Source organism: Myxine glutinosa, chromosome 1 (assembly GCF_964187855.1).
Source record: "Myxine glutinosa chromosome 1, kmMyxGlut1.1, whole genome shotgun sequence".
In the NCBI taxonomy this organism is placed as follows: Eukaryota; Metazoa; Chordata; class Myxini; order Myxiniformes; family Myxinidae; genus Myxine; species Myxine glutinosa.
In genome coordinates, this window is record NC_136261.1 from 288,251,032 (window position 1) to 288,275,797 (window position 24,766).

At 43.4% G+C, this 24,766-nt stretch overlaps 1 protein-coding gene across 2 annotated transcripts in view; it reads left to right on the plus strand.

The window, feature by feature from the left end:
- The window catches only part of NEDD1 (NEDD1 gamma-tubulin ring complex targeting factor), a 226,229-nt gene extending 203,211 nt beyond the window's left edge, over positions 1-23,018 (plus strand). For both annotated transcript variants that reach the window (XM_078767272.1, XM_078767277.1), the window contains exons 16-18: positions 16,952-17,108; positions 17,667-17,733; positions 21,962-23,018. In XM_078767272.1, the coding sequence (XP_078623398.1) occupies positions 16,952-17,108; positions 17,667-17,733; positions 21,962-22,069 (332 nt within the window). In that variant the 3' untranslated portion in view covers positions 22,070-23,018. The remainder of the gene's footprint in view (positions 1-16,951; positions 17,109-17,666; positions 17,734-21,961) is intronic.
- Positions 23,019-24,766: the final 1,748 nt, after the last annotated feature.

The window sequence follows — 24,766 nt, forward strand, 5'->3', positions numbered from 1 at the left end:
ATTCGAGAATCGAGGCTTGTGAAACAGCTAACATTAATCACACAGAAAGACAAACCGACACATAAAACATACAACATGGGGAGCGGTAGACAAGATGGGGAGAGAGGGGGAAGGACACAAACACAACATTTGAGAGCAGGGACATCGAGAGATCTGTGGGATGGGGAGGGCTTTTGGGGGGGGAGGCATGGGAAGGGGGGGGGGGGTGGGAGAGGTATAAAACATATGGACACTTCCAGGACTTCCAGGAAAGAAGTTGGAATTTCAAACAAAATGGATCTGGGGTGAATTAGCAGGTATAGAAAAGATCAAGGTTTTGGATGGGGGAAGATAAGAGATGGTGGTGAACAGCTGTTTTGAAGACCTGGAGGGAGGAGTGGGATTGAAGGGAGTGTGGGAGTTTGTTCCAGAGGCGGGAGACAAGAGGAATGAAAGAGTGAAGGTGAGCAGCGAGCCGAAATTTCGGCAGTTTAACCATCAGAGAGTTGCTGGCAGATCTTGTGCGACCTGTAGGAATATTTGGGGGACAAAGCACCGGAGAGAGCTGGGGGAGCAAGGCCGGAGAGGAATCGGTAGAAGACAGAAAGACCACCTACCTACCTACATGCCTGCGGTGAGTGAGTGAAAGGCCCTTGGAGATAGCTTCATCGCGGGAGATTCCAATGATTCTGAAAGCTTTGGTTTCAACAGCGTGAAGCCGAGCTAGGTGTGAGGCAGGAGCACCGGCCCATAGGGGAGAACAATATTCCATTGAGCTGCGGATGAAAGCTTTGTATGTGGTGAGGAGCTCAGGTGTGCCTAGGAAGGACTTCGCACGACGGAGGATGCCCAGTCGGCGATTGGCTTTGGAGGCCAGCTTGGAAATGTGGTTTTCCCAAGAAAGATCATGGCAGATAGTGAGATCCAAAATCATGAGCGACAGAACTTCTTGGAGAGGATTGTTGAGAAAGTAGATGGGAGGGTTGTCCAGTCGCTCTTTTCGGAGAGACATAGTAAGAGTGTGAGATTTGTCAGGATTGAAAGACATGTTCCACTTGTTTGACCAGTCTGTTATTTTGTCCAGGTCTTCAGAGAGTGTAGTCATCAGCAAAGAGATAGAGAGGATTTTCCAGAGAGTCGGAGAGATCATTGATAAAGACCAGAAAAAGCACTGGGCCCAGAACACTGCCTGAGGGAACTCCAGCCTGAACAGGAAGGGGAGATGAGAGAAATCCATTCAGGGCCACACGTTGACGACGACCAGAGAGGAAGTCCGCAAGCCATGCATGGAGATTTCCATGGATACCATAGGAGGAGAGTTTGGTGAGCAGAGCTGGGTGCCAGGCCGTATCGAAGGCACGTGATATGTCAACGGAGACAGCTCTGATTTCCTGTTTGGCATTGAGCACCTCCATCCATTGTTGAGCCAGCAGAAGCAGCATGTCCAGAGTAGAATGACCTGGTCTGAATCAAAATTGATGATCGGAGATCAAGCCATGGGAGAAGAGGACGGATTTGATATCCGAAGCAATGATGGATTCCATGACTTTGCTGATAATTGGGAGCAGGCTGATTGGTCTGTGGTTGCAAGGATCTGTTTTTGCACCTTTTTTGTGCAAAGCGGTAATGTTTGCTGATTTCCAGGATGCTGGCAGATGACCTTGAGCAAAAGAGAGGGTGAAAAGAACAGAGAGAGGGTGAGATAGAGCGGCAGAGCAGGATTTTAGGACCCGTGGGCTGATGCCGTCTGGTCCAGTTGCAGAATCAGAGTCGAGGTTTGACAAAAACTTCTCCACCTTGTCAGGAGAGAAGGACACAGAGTCCAGGAGCAGTTGGGTTCGACTGGGTAAGGTGGGAACAGAGAGAAATGGGTTTGGGACACAAGATTTTGAGGCAAACACAGAGTTGAGGCATTCGGCTTTGTCACGTGCGGTGTCAACTGTGTAGCCATTTGAGGTAAGGGAGGGGATGGAGGGGGAACAAACACCAGAAACGGATTTGACCAGACACCACCAGGATTTGGAGGAAGGAGACAGGTTTGAGAGTTCACTCTTGAGTGTGGAGAGATAGTGCTTCCTGGCACTCCTGAGGGTAGACACACACTTGTTCCGAGCTTGGTGGAAGGAACTGAGATTGCCTTCAGTTGGATTAGCCTTCCAAGAGGCAAAGGCGTTGTTTCAGGGCAACTGCCTCACCACAAGATTCAGTGTACCATGGACGGGAGGAAGGGTAAGACAACTGAAGACGAGATGGAATAAATCTGTGCATGAGAGAGAGAGCAGTTTGCTTTGGAGGAATTCCCAGGAAGAATTGATGTCAGAGGCAGTGGAGATGGGAGACCAGTCCAGATGATTGATGGCTGCTTGAAGACCGTGCCAGTCGGCCTGAGTGAAATGCCAGGCTCGTTGACGCTGAGGAGGCTCTCTGAGAATGGCCAGAGAGATGTCCACTTTAACAAGCACATGATCAGAAGAACTGATTGGAGCAGAAGAAGAGCAGCAGACATTAGCAGGGAAGTTTGTCATCACCAAGTCAAGAAGATAAGATACTCCATTGGCTGAGGTCCGGGTCGGGAAATTGACAGATTGTGTCAATCCCAGTGAGTCACAGAAGTCCTTTGCTGAGGTGCCATGACTGGTGAGAGTGGAACCCACACCCAGCCAGCTGGCATGATGACAGTTGAAGTCACCACATATGAGGAAGAGAGAGTTGGGATGAGTTGATAGAAGTTTGTCCATGTTGTCAGACAGTGACATGTAAATGGAGTCATCACTGTTTGGAGGACGGTACAGAACACATATGAACAAAAGGTGGGGGTGGAGAGGAAGCCGCAGCCAGAGGTACTCCTGGGGGTGAGGTGGAGAGAGGGCAGTGCAAGGAGAGTGAGGAAGAGAGTTTTTGATAAGGATAGCAACCCCACCACCAGGACGAGGCTTAGGTCTATCATACCGGAGGAGGGAGTAACCAGGAAGAGATATTAAGGAATCAGAGACATCTTGAAGGAGGAAAGTTTCTGTTAAGCAGATCAAGTCTGGATTGTCAGAAGCAACCTGTATGGAGAGATCAGTCAGGTTTGAGCGAAGACCCCGGATGTTTGAGGTCCAAACCATTAATGAAGAGAGAGGGGGAGCATCAGGTACAGGACAGGGGAGGGGAGGGGGTAGGGTAAGATGAAGGATGATCGGGGGAGGTAGGGAGAGCAGTTGATAGTGTGTCAGAGATTACAGAAGAGTTACAAGAAAGGGAAAGATGAGGAGGACGAAAGGTTTGATGGTGAAGGGATGAGGCACAGTGAGGGGTTGTTTGAGGGGGGCAGAGGAAAGTAGAAGGTTGGGGGAGGTGGAGGTATGAGATAGAAGGGAGACGAAGTGGGGAGGAGGCAGCTTTGAGGAGGAGGGGGGAGGAGGGAGAATTTGGGAGGAATTTTATGGGGGGAGATTTGAATGGGAAGGGTTGGGGTGGGAGTTTTGAAGGGGAGGAGTGAGGGGGGAGTTTAGGAGGGGAGGGGCAAGGGGGGAGTTTAGGAGTGGAGGGGCAAGGGGGGAGTTTAGGAGTGTAGGGTCAAGGGGGGGGGATTTGGAGGGGAGGGGCAATGGGGGAGTTTAGGAGTGTAGGGGAAAGGTGGGGATTTGGAGGGGAGGGGCAAGAGGGGAATTTAGAAAGTGGATGATTAATGAAAGACGAACATTGATAACAAATTGGGTTTATTGTGATTTTCAAGTTAGCAATCCGATTAAGAACGATGGAGGAGGGGTGGAATGAATGAGAATTTAGAACATGTAGTGAGGGAGATGTATAAGATAAGAGATTGAATTTATTTTTTGTGAAGTGGAATGAGTTGGAGAGGAAATTGAAAAAAGCCTTTTAAATCGGAAGAAAAACAGCGTGTTGTAATATACCACTGAATAAAACACTGAAGGGGAAAGTTTAAACATATTTAAATAATATTTAAACAGAACCATGAACAATCTTATATTCACAAAATACCAATGGGGAGAGGGCCGAGAGGGACAACCACGAGTCACGTGAACAGGGCAAAAGGTGGATGGCAAGGAGATAATGGGGTCGGGGCGAACAGCACACCTGGACAGAAGTACACGATGAGACAACAGCACACGTGGAGAAAGGAAAATAAATGTTTTTGGTTTTTTGGGGGGGTTGTTTTTTTGGGGGGGGTGGGGATTTAAAACGTTAGACAAAGAGTATTATGTTCGGGGTGGAAGGGAAAAATCTAAGAGCCAAGCAAAACACGAAGTAGGGAACTTAAGTTAACAAACACCGACGGGGGTACAAGGCCGCACACGCGGAGCAAGCAGAACACGATTAATTAATTACGAGTTACAGGAAATTCAAACCAAAACTAACTATAAACAAACAATAACGCATGGACAATAAAATAACGAGTTGAAATTTGACAAACACACGAATGAAAAAATAACTTCACTTTGGATGCCCGGAGAGAACCAAGCCTCAAAGTCGGAAGCTTCAACAACTAGGCCACGCGGCACGAAATACTCGACTATTTTATACAGGTATGAAAGATTAACATCGAGAATCTTCGAGGGACACACTATAGGTACACACACGTAAGATAAATACAGTTTCGACAAAAATAAAATTGTGAACAATTACTTAACTTCGAGCGTGCGTGAAGATCGTGGAACGTGTTCGAAAAACCGTGACTGCCCCGGCAAGATCTCGGATCATTGAAAGGATCAGAACATGCATGATATTATAACATGTTCGATCAGGTCATTGAAAGGATCAGAACATGCATAATATGCTCACATGTTAGATCAGGTCATTGAAAGGATCAGAACATGCTTGACATTACAATGTGAGAGGTCAATGAAAGGATAAGAACAAGCATGATATTATAACATTAGATCAGGTCATTGAAAGGATCAGAATATGCATTATATTAGAACATGTTAGATCAGGTCATTGAAAGGATCAGAAAATGCATTATATTATAACATGTTCGATCAGGTCATTGAAAGGATCAGAACATGTAATATTATAACATGTTCGATCAGGTCATTGAAAGGATCAGAACATGCATTATATTATAACATGTTCGATCAGGTCATTGAAAGGATCAGAACATGCATTATATTATAACATGTTCGATCAGGTCATTGAAAGGATCAGAACATGCATTATATTATAACATGTTCGATCAGGTCATTGAAAGGATCAGAACATGCACTATATTATAACATGCATGTTCGATCAGAATATATAATGCATATATGCATTATATTATCACATGTTAGATCAGGTCATTGAAAGGATCAGAACATGCTTGACATTACAATGTGAGATCAGGTCAATGAAAGGCTAAGAACAAGCATGATATTAGAACATTAGATCAGGTCATTGAAAGGATCAGAACATGCATGATATTAGAACATGTTAGATCAGGTCATTGAAAGGATCAGAAAATGCATTATATTATAACATGTTCGATCAGGTCATTGAAAGGATCAGAACATGCATTATATTATAACATGTTCGATCAGGTCATTGAAAGGATCAGAACATGCATGATATTATAACATGTTCGATCAGGTCATTGAAAGGATCAGAACATGCATTATATGATCACATGTTAGATCAGGTCATTGAAAGGATCAGAACATGCTTGACATTACAATGTGAGATCAGGTCAATGAAAGGATAAGAACAAGCATGATATTATAACATTAGATCAGGTCATTGAAAGGATCAGAATATGCATTATATTAGAACATGTTAGATCAGGTCATTGAAAGTATCAGAAAATGCATTATATTATAACATGTTCGATCAGGTCATTGAAAGGATCAGAACATGTAATATTATAACATGTTCGATCAGGTCATTGAAAGGATCAGAACATGCATTATATTATAACATGTTCGATCTGGTTATTGAAAGGATCAGAATATGCATTATATTATCACATGTTAGATCAGGTCATTAAAAGGATCAGAACATGCTTGACATTACAATGTGAGATCAGGTCAATGAAAGGATAAGAACAAGCATGATATTAGAACATTAGATCAGGTCATTGAAAGGATCAGAATATGCATTATATTAGAACATGTTAGATCAGGTCATTGAAAGGATCAGAAAATGCATTATATTATAACATGTTCGATCAGGCCATTGAAAGGATCAGAACATGCATTGTATTATAACATGTTCGATCAGGTCATTGAAAGGATCAGAACATGCATGATATTATAACATGTTCGATCAGGTCATTGAAAGGATCAGAACATGCATTATATTTTCACATGTTAGATCAGGTCATTGAAAGGATCAGAACATGCTTGACATTACAATGTGAGATCAGGTCAATGAAAGGATAAGAACAAGCATGATATTATAACATTAGATCAGGTCATTGAAAGGATCAGAATATGCATTATATTAGAACATGTTAGATCAGGTCATTGAAAGGTTCAGAAAATGCATTATATTATAACATGTTCGATCAGATCATTGAAAGGATCAGAACATGCATTATATTATAACATGTTCGATCAGGTCATTGAAAGGATCAGAACATGCATTATATTATATCATGTTCGATCAGGTCATTGAAAGGATCAGAACATGCATTATATTATAACATGTTCGATCAGGTCATTGAAAGGATCAGAACATGCATGATATTATTAACATGTTCGTTCAGGTCATTGAAAGGATCAGAACATGCATTATATTACAACATGTTAGATCAGGTCATTGAACGGATCAGAACATGCACTATATTATAACATGTTCGATCTGGTTATTGAAAGGATCAGAACATGCTTGACATTACAATGTGAGAGCAGGTCAATGAAAGGATAAGAACAAGCATGATATTATTTCATATTAGATCAGGTCATTGAAGGGATCAGACTGTGCTTATTACAACATGTTAGATCAGGTCATTGAAAGGATCAGAGTGTACATGACATTACATGTTAGATAAGAACATGCATGATGTTATAACATATTAGATAAGAACATGCATGATGTTATAACATATTAGATAAGAACATGCATGACATTATACATATTAGATCAGGTCATTGAAAATCTATCAATATTATGCCATTATCATAAGTGTTTTAACATTTGTGATGAGAAGCAGTCTTGGAAAAATGCCACGAAAAACTCCTTGGAAGAACTTCGCGTTAGCAGCAGGAAGAGCCGTGTTATTAATCCTTGTCGGGTATATAGACTACAGTAGATCTATGATCAGGTGCATTTGTGGACGTGATAAGCAAAGACTATTGTCGTGATGCCTCCAAAATTCTTTGTTTAGTGTTATAAACAGCATTCGCGACTGTTTAAAAAGCTAATCATGTGTGTTTGTGGTTTATAATATGTTTTACCACCTGGTAGAGACCATTCGGTGCTCCCACAAAAACGGTGCGATAAGCTATTATTACATATTGGCACGGCGTTTGTTCAAGGAGGAAACACCGCTTGTGGAGGTGGGATATTATTGGTAATAATTTTGTTTTGTAATAACATTAACATTATGCTTTTGGTATGGGAAGTGGGATCTTGGAGACGATGGCAGGGATTTTCGAAGCTGCACACGTTCTCCACATTTTCAAAGTTGTCATTGTTCGCAATTGTATTTTGTCGAAACTGCATTTATCTTTCGGTGTGTGAACCTAGAGTGTGTCCCTTGGAAGTTTCTCGGTGTTAAACTTTCATAAATTAATCGTTTCTGTTTGCCACGCGTGTTGGGAACTTGCCTCAAGCTTCCCCTGTCCCCCGTCGAAGTTTGTTTCTTCCTTCGCTGTTTTTGCTAGGTTTTTAGATTTCCCTTTCTCCCCCAAACTTCCCCGTACATCTACTCTTTGTCTCACGTTTTAACCCCACCCCACCCCCCCCCCCCCCCAAAAACAAACAAAAAAACAACATTTATTTCCCTTTCTCCACGTGTGAAGTTGTCCGATCGTGTGATTCCGCCCACGTGCGCTGCCTCGCCCCGCCCCCATTATCTCCTTGCCTTCCACCTTTTCCCCTGTTCACGTGACTCGTGGTTGTCTCTCTCGGCTCCCTCTCCCCGTTGGTATTTTTGTGAATATAAGATTGTTCTTCACGGTTCTGTTTAAATATGTTTAAACTTTCCCCTGCAGTGTCTTATTCAGTGGGATATCACAACACGCTGTTTTTCTTCCTATTTAAAAGGCTTTTTTCAATTTCCTCTCCAACCCATTCCATTTCAAAAAAATATTCAATCTCTTATAACTCTAAATCACTACATGCTCCAAATTCACATTCATTCCACCCTTCCTCCATCGTTCTTAAACGGATCGCCAACTTGGAAATCACAATAAACCCAAATTGTTATAAATGTTCGTCTTTCATTAATCATCCACTTTCTCAACTCCCCCCTTGCCCCTCCCCTCCAAATCTCCCCCCTTGCCCCTCCCCTCCTAAACTCCCCCCTTGCCCCTCCCCTCCTAAACTCCCCCCTTGCCCCTCCCATTCAAAACTCCCCCCCAACCCCTCCCCTTCTAATCTTCCCCCCAACCGTCCCTCCCAAATTCTCCCCCCTCCCACCTCCTCCTCAAAGCTGCCTCCTCCCCGCTTTGTCTCCCTTCTATCTCATACCTCCACCTCCCCCAACCTTCTACTTTCCTCTGCCCCCCCCCCCCCCCTCAAACAACCCCTCACTGTGCCACATCCCATCACCATCAAACCTTTCGTCCTCCTCATCCTTCCCTCTCTTGTAACTCTTCTGTAATCTCTGACACACTATCAACTGCTCTGCCTACATCCCCCTCTCATCCTTCATCTGACCCTACCCCTCCCCTCCCCTGTCCTGCTCCCCCTCTCTCCTCGTTAACGGTATGGACCTCAAACATCCGGGGCCTTCGCTCAAACCTGATTGATCTCTTCATTCAGGTTGCTTCTGACAATCCAGACTTGATCTGCTTAACAGAAACTTTCCTCCTTCAAGATGTCTCTGATTCCTTAATATCTCTTCCTGGTTACTCCCTCCTCCGGTATGATAGACCTGAGCCTCGTCCTGGTGGTGGGGTTGCTATCTTTATCAAAAACTCTCTTCCTCACTCTCCTTGCACTGCCCTCTCTCCACCCCACCCCCAGGAGTACCTCTGGCTACGGCTTCCTCTCCGCTCCCACCTTTTGTTCATATGTGTTCTGTACCGTCCTCCAAACAGTGATGGACTCCATTTAGATTTCGCTGCCTGACAACATGGACCAACTTCTATCAACTCTTCCAAACTCTCTCTTCCTCATATGTGGTGACTTCAACTGTCATCATGCCAGCAGGCTGGGTGTGGGTTCCTCTCTCACCAGCCATGGCACCTCAGCAAAGGACTTCTGCGACTCTTTGGGACTGACACAATCTGTCAATTTCCCGACCCGGATCTCAGTCAATGGAGTATCTTCTCTTCTCGACTTGGTTATGACAAACTTCCCTGCAAATGTCTGCTGCTCTTCATCTGCTCCAATCGGTTCTTCTGATCATGTGCTTGTTAAAGTGGACATCTCTCTGGTCATTCTCAGAGAGCCTCCACAGCGCCGACGAGTCTGGCATTTCACTCAGGCTGACTGGCACGGTCTGCAAGCAGCCATCAATCATCTGGACTGATCTCCCATCTCTACTGCCTCTGACATCAATTCTTCCAAAGCAAACTGCTCTCTCTCATGCACAGATTTATCCCATCTCATCTTCAGTTGTCTTACCCTTCCTCCCGTCCATGGTACAATGAATCTTGTAGTGAGGCAGTTGCCCTGAGACAACTTGCCTTTGCCTCTTGGAAGGCAAATCCAACTGAAGGCAATCTCAGTTCCTTCCACCAAGCTCGGAACAAGTGTGTGTCTACCCTCAGGAGTGCCAGGAAGCACTATCTCTCCACACTCAAGATTGAAATCTCAAACCTGTCTCCTTCCTCCAAATCCTGGTGGCGTCTGGTCAAATCCGTTTCTGGTGTTTGTTCCCCCTCCATCCCCTCCCTTACCTCAAATGGCTACACAGTTGACAGCGCACGTGACAAAGCCGAATGCCTCAACTCTGTGCTTGCCTCAAAATCTTGTGTCCCAAACCCATCTCTCTCTGTTCCCACCTTTCTCAGTCGAACCCAACTGCTCCTGGACTCTGTGTCCTTCTCTCCTGACAAGGTGGAGAAGTTTTTGTCAAACCTCGACTCTGATTCTGCAACTGGACCAGACGGCATCAGCCCACGGGTCCTAAAATCGTGCTCTGCCGCTCTATCTCACCCTCTATCTGTTCTTTTCACCCTCTCTTTTGCTCAAGGTCATCTGCCAGCATCTTGGAAATCAGCAAACATTACCGCTTTACACAAAAAATGTGCAAAAACAGATCCTTGCAACAACAGACCAATCAGCCTGCTCCCAATTATCAGCAAAGTCGTGGAATCCATCATTGCTTCGGATATCAAATCCTTCCTCTTCTCCAATGGCTAGATCTCTGATCATCAATTTGGATTCGTCCACTCATTTGGACGACAGAACTTCTGCTGTCTCAACAATGGATGGAGGTGCTCAATGCCAAACAGGAAATCAGAGCTGTCTCCCTTGACATATCACGTGCCTTCGATATGGCCTGGCACCCAGCTCTGCTCACCAAACTCTCCTCCTATGGTATCCATGGAAATCTCCATGCATGGCTTGCGGACTTCCTCTCTGGTCGCCGTCAACGTGTGGCCCTGAATGGATTTCTCTCATCTCCCCTTCCTGTTCAGGCTGGAGTTCCCTCAGGCAGTGTTCTGGGCCCAGTGCTTTTTCTGGTCTTTATCAATGATCTCTCCGACTCTCTGGAAAATCCTCTCTATCTCTTTGCTGATGACTCCACTCTCTGAAGACCTGGACAAAATCACAGACTGGTCAAACAAGTGGAACTTGTCTTTCAATCCTGACAAATCTCACACTCTCAATATGTCTCTCCGAAAAGACCGACTGGAAAACCCTCCCATCTGCTTTCTCAACGATCCTCTCTAAGAAGTTCTGTCGCTCAAGCTTTTTGGTCTCACTATCTGCCATGATCTTTCTTGGGAAAAACACATTTCCAAGCTGGCTGCCAAGGCCACCGACTGGGCATCCTCCGTCGTGTGAAGTCCTTCCTTGGCACACCTGAGCTCCTCACCACATACAAGGCTTTCATCCGCAGCTCAATGGAATACTGTTCCCCCCTCTGGGCCGGTGCTCCTGCCTCACACCTAGCTCGGCTTCACGCTGTTGAAGCCAAAGCTTTCAGAATCATTGAAATTTCCCGCGATGAAGCTAACTCCGAGGGCCTTTCACTCACTCACCGCAGGCAGGTTGGTGGTCTTTCTGTCTTCTACCGACTCCTCTCCGGCCTTGCTCCCCCAGCTCTCTCTGTGCTCTGTACCCCAAATATTCCTTCAGGTCGCACAACATGTGCCAGCAACCCTCTTATGGTTAAACTACCAAAATCTAGGCTCGCTGCTCACCTTCACTCTTTCATTCCCCTATTCTCCCGCCTCTGGAACAAACTCCCCCACTCCCTTCAATCCCACTCCTCCCTCCAGGTCTTTAAAACAGCTGTTCACCACCATCTCTTATCTTCCCCCATCCAAAACCTTGATCTTTTCTACCCCCGGTAATTCACCCCAAATACACTTTTTTGAAATTCCAACTTCTTTCCTGGAAGTCCTTGCAGTGTTGATAGGTTTTATACCTCTCCCACCTCCCCCCAAGCCCTCTCCCTCCTACATTTCTCTCGATGTCCTTGTTCTCAAATGTTGTGTTTGTGTCCTTCCCCCTCTCTCCCCATCTTGTGTTCCACTCCCCTTATTTTGTGTTTTATGTGTCGGTTGACTTTTTGTGTGATTAATGGTCGCTCTATCACGAGCCTCGATCTTGTATGGGGGAAAAAAAAAAGCGTTCTTGGAAAAACGCCACGATAAAGCTATCTTAACTCGGATAAACACCTCAAGAAGCAACCGCAGTGGCGGAGAAAACTCCCTTGGGGAGAGGGGCAAATGCATTCGCTACAAACCTCATTGTTTGACCCTCCGTCCTGCTGTCAAGTTTGGTTGAGAATGGATAAGTAACGACCGAATGTATCGCGGTCAAAAATCGTCAGACGGACAGACAGACACGAAATTGCATATGTTAGTGTGATGAAATCATAGTTGTGGTATCAAATGTAAGGTATATGGACCCAGTTTATTGTAATGGATGACTTCGATGAATAAAATCTCACATATGCACTTCAAAAGAAAAGTAAATGTCGAAATTAGATCATTTTTGTGATGCGCCAGATATGTACTTGGGGTGCGGGCATATTTAGTCCAACATCTCACATTAAATATTGTTACAGACGTGGCTTGGATGTTATTCACCGAGCGGTTTTGGGATGACCACGTCTGCACAAGATTATACTCGATATTATACCCGAACGTTGACTAGTCGCGCGATGCTAGGTCAATGAAGGAACAGACACACGGCTGGGATTAAAATGACGACACCAGGGATACGGTTCTCAAGACCTCCGGAGGAGATTATATTCGTGCGGAAGGTCAGATTACAGGGACGAGAGGGACAGCAAAGGAAGATAGGCACTTAGACACAACCTTATATTAACCCCAACAGACGACAGGTAAACGGGACAAGGCTGACTCACACGGGGGTTGATGGCAGGAAAGCGGTTGTCGATGGCTCCAGGTGCACCTGGGCTCAGGGCAGGATCGACCCGGTCCGGTCCAGAGATGCGGAAGGTTGCACAGCGCTCGAGGTGGCGTCTTTTCGTCTCAAGCTGGGGGCGCATCTCACTTCTCACCCGGCGCGGGGCCGCGTATATCCGGCGGGGAGTGACACGCCCTCGGCTCGTTAGCTCCGCCTCGTGGAATCGGCACGTTGCTTCTCATTGGGTGCGTGCGGGGGGGTTACCGGCTCCGCCCTTGACGAGGAGCTGACAAGGAGCCCCTTTGTGGTAACCCCGTGGAGCGCATGGTCTGGAGCGCGTTGTCTGGAGCGCATTGTCGATGGCGGCTAACCGAGCCGGTGGGAGGACGCACACTCCCCCCCGCGCAGCGCCGTGCCCCTCTGTTGTTGTAGACGGGGAAGAAGATGGGAGGAGGTATGGGAAAGGTCCTAAACTCACTACTGGTGCCATATAATCACATTCTGGTGCAACGAAGAGTCATAATTAATGGAAACGAGGCCTTAACTGACATAGACTAAGAATAACTAGCAAGATGTCCGAAAGTTGTCTACGTGTGGTGCGGTGGACCTGGGCACGACATTTAATGGGGGAATAAGGGGAAGGTCGGCTCTACTGATTGTTGTTTACAGACAATGGGACTAGGGAATGGGGGATTGGGGATAGTTGGGGAGTATTGGGGAAATAGGGGAATATTTACAAGCGGATATGGAGGCCAAATTCCATATTCGCAACAATATTTTTAAAACTTGACAATTTTGATTTCCGAACAACCAGTGGATGCTAAACTTTCAGGTGGTACCTCCCTTGTATGCATTGCTGCTATAATGACCGCACAAATTACCAAAGTATGAAACATGGAAATTGAGTGTGCCGCGAATCGACCACATTCACGTTTTGAGGGCAACTCTAAATATTGATCAAAAATGACAAGTTCGTCCCAACTTATGCAATGTTAACATTTGATTTCATGTGCAGGTGACTCTAGGAGTCTCGGACATCAGAAAAATGTAGTGTCAGAGGTTTGTGAGGGGGGTCGGGGAGGGGTTCACCAGCAGCTATAGTAGCCCATGGCCTCAGCCCTAAAGGCACTGTCGGTGGATGAGTTGGGTCGGTGACAAGAACAAGCGGATTAGAATTTGTCAGGTCCAGATGCAGATCCTGCCTATCGATGGAATACAAAACGTAAACTCTTCTGCCTGGCGGAGGTATGCGCCCTACCGAGTCCCATTGTCGTTGTTTATGAAATACCCAATTTCTGCACAGGTAGGCATGTCTGCTTATCGAAACGTTGAGTGCTTTAAAATAAGTCGTGCCTCTTCTTTACCCCATCCTCAGTTGATTTTGATGGTCTATCAAGGGCAAGGGTTGGTGTTATCCCCTTTCAACTTCTTTTGACATTCCTCAATAGCAAGAGGACAGTTGAAAAATGAAGGTGCCCACTCTCGAACACATTGTCATTTCTCATTGGAGCTCAAATGACTCCTTTGTTTTGAACGTATTTCAAAACTGTGCCATCAGACTTACCTTGTTTGTTTGTTTTTACATACTACATGTTGTTGTTCACGGTAATCCAACAGGATGAGGTCGAGGTAGCACACTCATCTTTGAGCTGTCTTGTCTGCGTTTGATTTGCGACCTTACTGGAAATGCAACATCCTGCCCGTGAAGCACCTTGAACAAATTCCAAAGAAGTAGTAGATATTCACAGTGATGTAAGCATGGGCTTCTTGCGATGGTGGGCAGGAAGGGTTCGACGGTGGGCTAGAGATATGCATACTCACCTCTGAGCTGTCCGGTCTCGGTTTAAATCCCGACCCGGCTATAAACTGTCATCCTGATATTTTGCAGGCAGGACGAAGCATCGATGTGAATGCGGTATCTCAAATGGACTTTAAATTGGGCTCCTGTCTGTTGGCATTAGCTGGTGCACGTTAAACGTACCAAGATGTCCTTCGTGAAGAGTAGGCGAGCTATCGCCAACTTCCTGAACAAATTACAAATTCCAGCTCCAATCTCCAGGAACCACTGCATTAACGGCACAGCTGCAATCACAGCAATGATGCAACCAGCAGCCATAGGCTGCATATCAAATGGAATCATTCTTACATAGCGGATAATAATTGTTTGGAATACATTTAATTTAAAAGCTGTTGTCACTTTTAAACAAACATTATTGTAAATTCGTATTCCCTGAGGCTGAAATTGTGCTTGTGCGATTGCATTTTTTTTTGTTTTGGTGTCAGACAATCATTTTTCTTGCCCGACTCCCCTCCCCGCATGTTTTTATGCCTCCACCCCCGGAGGAATTATGTTTTCGGGTTGTCCGTCCGTCCGTACGGGCTAAACCGCGTTTTTTTTCAGCAACCGCATATCCGATTGAGATGAAACTTTCAGGGTAGGAGTGACACCCATGCAGAATGTTTCTTATGATCATTGTGATGTCATAGGTCACGTGGTATGGCAGTCATCTTGGATTAATTGCAAATAATTAAAATATTATTTCTCAGAAACCGCTGAATGGAAAAATTTGAAACTTGGCACATTGTCAAGTACTCCCAATGGGGAACAAAAGCATGATAATTATATCATAGGAGAAGTGGTATACCAGCCAAAAATGTTTTAATCAAATTCCTTATCCTGAAAATCTGAAATTGCATTAACATGATCTAGGACACATTTGTATTGAAATATTAAATTTATGACATCATAGGTCCCATGATTTGGCAGCCATATTGGATTTAACCTAAAACCCCCCAAAAAAACATCTTCTCCAAAACCACCAAATTGATTGACTCGAAACTTTACGTGCGTCATTGACTAGGCATTGCGATTAAAAGATGATCATGAAAACGTCATTGGTCACATGGTGTGGCAGCCATATTGGATTGAAGGAAAATATTAAATAATTATATCTCTGAAACTGCTTACCTCTACCCCATCGATGCGAAATTTTACAAATAGCATCTCACGCCATTATTGCATATAGTTTGATAATGATGTCATAGGTCACGTGGTTTGGCAACCCATCTTGGATAGAAAAACGAACCTTATCTGATCAACACAAAACTTCACAAATGTGATTCCCTACCCATTCATATGCAGAGTGTACCTTATTTAAGGTCATATGTCACGTGGTATGGCAGCCATATTAGCTTGAAAGCCGATATTTAAAAAAATCCCTTCTCCGAAACCGCTTCATCGATCGATGTGAAACCTGTCATGGCTGGTGAAAATGTGATACTTGAAAACAGCTGAAGGGATTTAAATCAAACTTGTTTGTTTTTAGGACAGTGAACGATGGCATCTACCCGTTGTGGGACTATGCGGAGGCACATTGGTGACACAGTCACATTGCTCTAGTTTTATCATCTTTCAGTCCTAGCAAATGCCCGCCTCACCATGTCACTCCAGAAGGATTGGCAAACGAGTCCACCTATCTATTCCATGGTCAACGTCTGGAAAAGGTTCAATCTTTTTATTTTCTTGGACTTGCCATTATCAGCCATGACCTCTGCTGGACAACATCGGAAAGCTGGCCTCCTAAGCCAGTTCCAGACTGAGCATCCTCAGTCATTCCTTGAAAAACTACGCAGTCAAAAAGGCATTTTCTCCGTAGCTCTATAAGAGCTGGAGAACAAGCATTTTTTTTTAAAAAAAATTTCAGGATCTAACTCTCATAGTGGAGCTGTCTCACACACTCACACAGATGGACATAGACAAATACACGAGATACAATACAGGACTGTTAGGTGAGACAAACACAGGCTTTCGTAAAATCGAGGCTTTCCGCACACCTCCGCTCATTTGTTCCTCTTTTCTCCCGTTTGTGGAACTGCCTTGTGCAGACGGTTAAATTGAATGTCCCTCTTCTTTCTGGATTTACAGCAGAGAGTGCATCACCATCTTATGTCCTCTCCCATCCCTTTCCACTATCTTTTCTATCCCATTAACCCTACATAACTCGATTGTTTTACTTGCAGGTCAGTGTGTTACTGCCCTCTTCTGTCTCCTCTTTCGTGGTTACTTCATTCCCTTGCTTGTATCCATCTGTGCCCCCCCCAGTGCCCTGTCATTTCATTACCTCTATACCCTCTATCATGTCACTCCTGTATGAGCCTCAATTATTAATATACAAAAAGCATTTCATGCAAATCTTTCCCATCCCCTTTCTGTATCCAAATGATTGTTTCAACTAAGTTTTACTTGTTAAGCTCATGATAATAATTACCTTTGCCTTCTTCTTCCTTATTTTTGTAAGTATTTGATGCAATTTGTTTCGCCAAATGTGTGCAGCGTCTTGGCGTCAGTCTGCCACTGATGGCAAGCTTTCCAAAAGTCCAGCGGCGCAGACCAGCAGGGAATGTGATGCCAACAACCCTGGGCACCTGCTGAGTCCTGTGCCAATTGAGTTTGTCCGAAGCCTCATTGAAGATGCGATGGAACACTTCATGTACGCACCACCATCTCACCGTTTCTGCTAAATTTGGTGCCGGATTACCGGCCCATGCAGTGCTTTGTGCTCTGGTTCCTTTCTCGGTTCGAGGAAGGAAGCGGCTGTTGCTTTTAACAGGTTGCATTGGAAATCCCTCGGAGCTCTGTGGCTTTGCTTCTTACGTGGTGGCAAATATTTTGAGAGGAAGCGCAATTGCATTTTACCAAATCTTTTCCAAGACCGGAGAAATCACTTTTGTTTTACCCAAGTGTGTGTGTGTGTGTGTGTGCTGCCCGTTTGTTTACATTTAATTACACGAATCAGAAATGAGCCCGTGTCGTTCGTGCCCAAAAAGATTGCACTGTGGCAGGTCTCTGCATTGATGTGTTTGCATTCACTGAAAGTTCCCGAATGGGCTGCTTCCCGCCTCCCCCATTACCCCATCACCTTAACATATATGTGCCTTTCTACCTTCCCCCCTCCACCCTCGCCTCTCACCCCCCCCCCCCCCCCCCACCCCCACCCCCACCCCCACCCCCACCCCACCTCCCCTCCCCTCACCCGTGTTGTTCATAGGGAGATTTATCACAAGGACCTTATGAACCTACAGCTTGAAATGATAAGGCAGTTCCAGATCCAGCAGGTGAGTAGGCATACTTCCATAAGAACAGTTCTAATTTGGACTTCTCTCTGTATACTTGCACTTCATTGATCAACTTTTCTGCTCGATTTCAGTTTATCGATTGTATTCATTTTCCTTGTATTTTACAATGAAGGTGTCAAAAGGAGATGAAGAAACCAGTTAAAAGCCCAAACGATAGTGTTACATGCTTTTTAATCAGTTTATTTGTTTCGTATGTATGGCAATATAGTTTACCAAATTGCAGACATCAAATGCCTAAATAAAATCCAATTACGTTCATGCACTATGTATGCAATAAAGACATTCATGCATTGTACTTTGCATGTAATAAATAGACCTGCCAAAATACCATCGTAACAATGGGAAACCAGAACCCTATAAACTGGTCTCTGTGACCGAATATAGAGCTGCAATTTGATGAAGCAGGTTGTTTGGATGGGGTGTCGAGTCTGTTGTTGGGCATTTATGATAACTATGTTTAGCGCAGAGACGAGTGAATGTGACCACAAGAGATCGTTTCTACTTTTTAAGGCCGATGAGAATAAGTGAGCACAGTGTGTGCAAAAGCTGCAACTTATGAGCCCTCTTGAACGACAGAGATGCAAAAACATTGTTATTACCTCGGCCACCGAAGGTGAACCGAGGTTATGTTTTCACTTGTCTGTCTGTGAGCTGAATATCTCAAAACGTTATGGACGGATTTGGACAAAATGTGCCGGACAGGTCGGGTGTGTGCAAAGGACGAATTTGTTCGATTTTGGGGAAGATTTAGATCTGGATCCGGATGCGATAATTTTTTTAATCTTCAAAGTGATTCTTCACCATTGAGAGGTAGGGCCAAAAAACGATCTACGGCATGATATCTCAAAACGTTGTGGATCGAGTATGCCAAAGCTTTGGTTAGGAGAGGGTGAGTCGGTTGGGAGACGAGAACAAGCCCATTCGATTTTGGTTCAGGTCCGAATCCAGATCCAGCCCATCAGTGGGTTACAAAACTTAAACTGTTCAGCCTGGCGGAGGTATGCACTTCACCGACTGTCATTCTCGTTGATACCGTTAGGTGTGGCATTCAGGTTGTCAGCACATTTCAAACTGCATAGCAATGCCATGTAAAGTTTGAGAGTAATGTGACATTGTTAAAACTCGAACGGCACTCGGTAGAGCGCATACCTCCACTAGCCTGAATAGTTTGTTTTGTATCCCAATGATAGGCCGGATCTGGGTTCGGATCTGAACTAAAATCTAATCGGCTTGTTCTCGTCACCTAACCAACTTGTCCAAATTTAGTCATAACTTGTCCATACCTTTTTGAGATGTTGTATTATATATCTGTTTTAGCCCTATCACTCAATGGTGAAGAATCACTTAAAATGAAATAACTCTCATACCAGAATCCATATTCAGATCTTCACCAAAATCGAATATATTTGTCCTCGTCACACACACAACCTGTACACCAAGTTTCATCCAAATCCGTCCACAACTTTTTGAGATATCCTGCTATATATCGTTTTTGGCCCTATCTCACTATGGTGAAGAATCACTTAAAAAAGTTATACTAGCCGGATCCGGACCCGTATCTTAACCAAAATCTAATCATTTCGTCCTTGTCACATACACTACCTCTCTGCCAATTTTTGTCCGATTCTGTTGACAACTTTTTGAGATATCTTGTTCACAGACAAACAAATAAATGAACTAGAATCCGGGCACTCGGTAGAGCGCATACCTTCGCCGCAGCTACTGTTCTGTACTTGGCATGGGAGTGTATGCGATGTGAAACTTTATGTGAAATGCGATCGATTTTTAAAAATCAGAATTTGAGCAAATCTGTTTCATTCGTCTGTTAATATGCCTCCCCGATTGACAAATCTGCAATTTGAATTTCATTTGAGGTTGAAATGATCGCGGGAGATCGCGTTATAGTGATGACGTCTTGGATGGACATCCTCTTCTTCAGTCGCTCATAACTTTGAGTGAAATACGATCGAGTTAAAAATAGTCAGAATTTGAGCAAATCTGTTTCATTCGTTTGTTAATATGCCTCATCTCTTGACAAATCTGCAATTATAATTTTTTTTGAGGTTGAAATGATCGCGGGAGATCGCGTTATAGTGATGACGTCCTGGATGGACATCTTCTTCTTCAGTCGCTCATAACTTTGAGTGAAATACGATCGAGTTAAAAATCGTCAGAATTTGAGCAAATCTGTTTCCCAAAATCTAATCAAATGTGTCCCGTATAATAACCAATCATCCCACCAAATTTCATGCAATTCGGTTGAATACTTTTTGAGTTATGCGATTAACATACACACACACAAACATACAAATAAATACACAGCGATCAAAACATAACCTTCCGCTTTTGCGAAGGTAAAAATCATTCATAGTGACACTTGGCAAAATAGAACAAAATAGAATGGCACTCCTCAGTAGAGCATCCTTTTGACCTCAAAAATATTTAGTGGTTGAATTAAGTGACCTGATATGCAAATAGTCTTCAAATTTTGAGTTAATCGGATGAAAATTGTGACGATTTTAGAAATTTGGCCTATGTTGAACTTTTGGCCTATGTTGATCTCAAAAATAGTTGGTGCTTGGTTTAACTAACCTGAAATGCAAATCCTATTCAGATTTCAATTCAATCAGATGAAAATTTAGGATTTTAGGAATTTGAAAAACATGGTTGACCTTAGGCCTATGTTGACCTTTTGGCCTATGTTGATCTCAAAAATAGTTGGTGGTTGAATTCAGCTCTCTGATGTGAAAATCCTATTCAAATTTCAAGTCAATCCGATGAAAATTGAGGATTTTAGAAATCTGAAGAAAAGTGGTTGACCTTTGGCCTATGTTGACCTTGTGACTTATGTTGATCTCAAAAATAGTTGGTGGTTGAATTCAGTTCCCTGATATGAAAATTATATTCAAATTTGAAGTCAATCAGATGTAAATTGAGGATTTTAGAAATTTGAAGGTGGTTGACCTTTGGCCTATGCTGACCTTGTGACCTATGTTTGCCTCAAAAATAGTTGTTGCTTTAATTCTGTTTGCTGATATGAAAGTCCTATTCAAATTTCAAGTCAATCGGATGAAATTTGAGGAATTTAGAAATTTGAAAAAAAGTGGTTGACCATTGGCCTATATTGACCTTGTGACCTATGTTGACCTCAAAAATAGTTGTTCATTGAATTCAGTTAGCTGATATGAAAATCCTATTCAAATTTCAAGTCAATCAGATGGAAATTGAGGATTTTAGAAATTTGTAAAAAAAGTGGTTGACCTTTCACCTATGTTGACCTTTTGACCTCAAACATATATAGGATTTTGTGAGACCACGAACTCTATGATTTTGTGAAGTTTCGTGAGGATCAGTTTAAAATTGTGACCTCTAGGCAAGTATAAGTGAGCGGACAGACAAACACACAAACTGGAGTGATCAACATATAGTCCAAACAAAAAAAAAATTTGTCAAGTAACAAACAAACACAAACAAACAAACAAACATACAGGGGTGAAAACATAACCTCCATGCACCTTCGTTGGTGAAAATAATTAAGGATTGCAGGCAAAAACAAGCGAAAGCTATGTTTGACCTGTTGCATGTTGGAACACGACTCGGAGAATGCAAACCTTAATACACACCTACCTATGCATCATGGAGGTAACAACAGGGAAGATGCTCAACTTTGATAATCTACAGAGAATTTTTTTGTTGTATTTTGCCTGAGTGTTCATGGGATATTTAACACCCTTTTTGCAAATATAGATGGGTAGCTTCACGCCCACTTTGAAGGGAAAATGCTCCATCCATGATCGACTGCACCAGCCGGTAGTTTTCTTTACTAGAATATGATTCCACTAGAAATGGTACCCAGAACCAGACAGCACGGAGGCGAGAATGCGACCAAATGAGGCATCACGCTGCTTCGAGCCAGCTAAATGGTGTTGCTGAATTCATTATAATTTATAGCTGTTTTATGTCTACCTTTGGCCCAGGGCAACTTTATGTTCAGGTGCATATATAATAAGGCCTGGTTATCTGGGAGTGGAGGTGTGATGATTTCTTTTATTTAGCTTTTGCTTCCAGGAAAGTCATTAATCAATTAATTTAATTGTTGTTTTTTTTTGTTTGTTTGTTTTTGTTTTTTGTTTTTTTACTTATGCCATGACCTGCTTTTGTGCATATTAAGGAGAGCTTGCATGGGTCGTGTGGGTGTTGTATCCAGATGATCGTGGAGGCCATATTGGGAAATAACTCGTCAAATCAGCAGCAGCTAGTGGCTGAGATTGAGAAGTTGAAAGAGGAAAACAAACGACTTCGGGCAAACTATTGATCTCCCGCAGCAATGAGTGAATCGTCCTTTTCCATCCGCACGTTCTTCTCTATTACTCTTCACTTTTTGCTGTTTATCGGCAGCATACACCCCCCAAATCCCATAGGATTTGCGAAGGCACCAAAGCCTGTAACTGAAACTCAAGAGTGTGAGGCGTTATTGAAACCCGTTCATAGCGGCACAAGTTGAAGGTTAAGTGCTCCTTTTTTTTTTCCTTTTTTTTTTTCATTTGTTGAAATCAAAAATGTCCTTACATGCTTTTGCCATGTTTTGTGCATGTTTTCTTGCTGAAAACCCGAGGGATGTGCATTGTAGTAAGGCAAAGCACATGATCTTCTCGCTACGACTAGTTGAGAAATCTAAAGTGTTTCACAATACTAATTCTAATCCGATTTGGTGTTTTTGTTTAAAAATATATATATATTTGGTTGTTTTCCTTAACTTCTGCAAATCACTTGTATAAGTTCACTCTGCTCTCAAAGCAATCAAAGCATAAAATTGCTGATTGCGGCAATGTGAGGTTAACATGTATTTTATGAGCGTTGTGGATGTATTGAGCTGTTGATGTGAGGATGTTTGTTTTGGGAATGGTTATTTTTTTTTTCTGAGTATTTGATGACATCAAAAAATTGAAACCCATCTGAAATTCTATGAGCAACCGTTTTCAAAAAGCCAAGCTATTTGCTCTATTTCTCCATTGATGGCCGCCATCTTGTTTTATATAGACTACAGCGCTTGTGACCACAAGATTAAATGACTTGTATTATAGTAATATTTTGTATTTGAAGCAAAGGAAAACCCATATATTTTGCCATTGATAAGAAAAGCAATTTGTGTTTTTCTAAACATAGATATTGATTAATTTTCTATTGCTTGATTAATTTTCTGTATTTATGCTTCTTTGTTTTGTTTTTTTGGAGCCTCCGAATGATAAAGTGTTTTGAGCATTTGTGCTTCGTGTGGTTGAATTTAATTGTCTGTGGCAGCAAAATGCTTCGACAGCATCCACAAAATGTTGGAGAAAGGAAATCGAAGATCCAAGGCGTTTGCTGATTTATTTATTTATTATATCTGATGCAAAGTGTAAAACGTAAAGATTTCCATTAGCAATCTTCTTGTATCGTAATTTGAAAATTCTTCTTGAAGCCTTTGGCTTTAGTGGTTCCCCAGCTTTTGTGGATTTTTAGTCTAGAAGATGGAAAAAGAAAAACCGGTAGAGGTCGCCCGATTTCCTTCTCCCGTACAAGCGATCAACTGTTTGAATGGACTTTCTGATGTGCGGGCTGCCTGCACAGGTGCCATCAAAGTGGTCATGTCCGCTCTGTTGAGATGATCGGTTTCTAATTGCATTATGCTCTGGACCGTAGCTTGAAGCAAGCTACCTCTACAAATGTCTAAATTTACCCTGGGCTAATATGATAGGTACTGTGACCACCTTTGCCCGGAATTGGAATGAATTTCGCAAAATATCAGTTGAGATCTAGGGTGTCTGTCATGAGCTGTGTGCAAAACGTTATGGCAGGTAGCTCTGGTTGACCTTTGGTAAATCGAATTTTTGGGGATTGCTGCTGAAGAGGCAAGGTCATGGTCAATGCCAGTGTAATGTGCTGCAGACCATGGCCCACATTGTGTGCTGGACCATGGCATTATTACTCAGACATAGGGTGTGGCATTTTGAGGCAAGTACGAATGGAACCAAATGAATTTTCTATCGCAGATAGATTTCTGATTCTTCTTTGGTGATTTGAGAAAGTGATTCAATACTCAAGGTGGTATTTCTTGAGTGGGAACCATCCATATATTATGTAATGAAATCCCACTGCCCACCCCTCCAAAGCTCATGGCCCAACCATGACGACCCTCCCCTGACCCCCACACCTCTCTCTATTACTTCATATATCGAGGGCCAGTTAAGGACATGAAGCTGGTTTCATTTGCCGCTGATGTCATAGATCCCAAGGTATTGTTGAAAAGGGGTCATTGTCCACTGACATCCTAATTATAGTGGACAATTTGAGATGAATGGTGATCCTTTTAAAGTCATTACTTCATGAAATGAATTGGGCCATCCATTTCTTTTGTACACAAATTTGCTGGAAATCTCGACTCCTTGACCCAAATAGATGTCGCGATTGGCACCGCCATCAGGACAAAAGGCTGAATTCTCATCGTGCTCCGGTTGACGTGCTTGTATCGTAAGGAGTTAATCCTGAAAGTTGCTATGCTTCCACTGGCCGAAGAAACGGTCGAGAAATAATTATATCGACGCAGCCGGTCCAACTTCTCGTCGACTGCACCTGCGAAGAAGAAAACGCCAACATCAGAGTCTGAATTTGGCTTCTGGGTTGTCAGGCTTGCTTTACCAATATCTTTGAAATAAACTAGATTGTACTGGTATTTTATCAACTGGTAAATAACCGTTCCTTCTGGGAACTTGGCTCGAACCTGCGTTCGCGAAGCAAAAAGCAGGGTCAGGCATTTGGTTGCGTACGTGTGGCGTATGTGCGCGTCTGCATTTTTAAAATTCATTTTATCGACGACCGTTGGTCCGATTGACGCGACATTTTACCATAGGACTGCCTCCTCCTCCTGTAGAATAATGTCCTGATAATTATGAAGTCATAGGTCACGTGGTATGGGCGCCATCTTGGAAAAATTTTACCCCTCTATAATCTCTGAAACCACTACTTGGGAAAA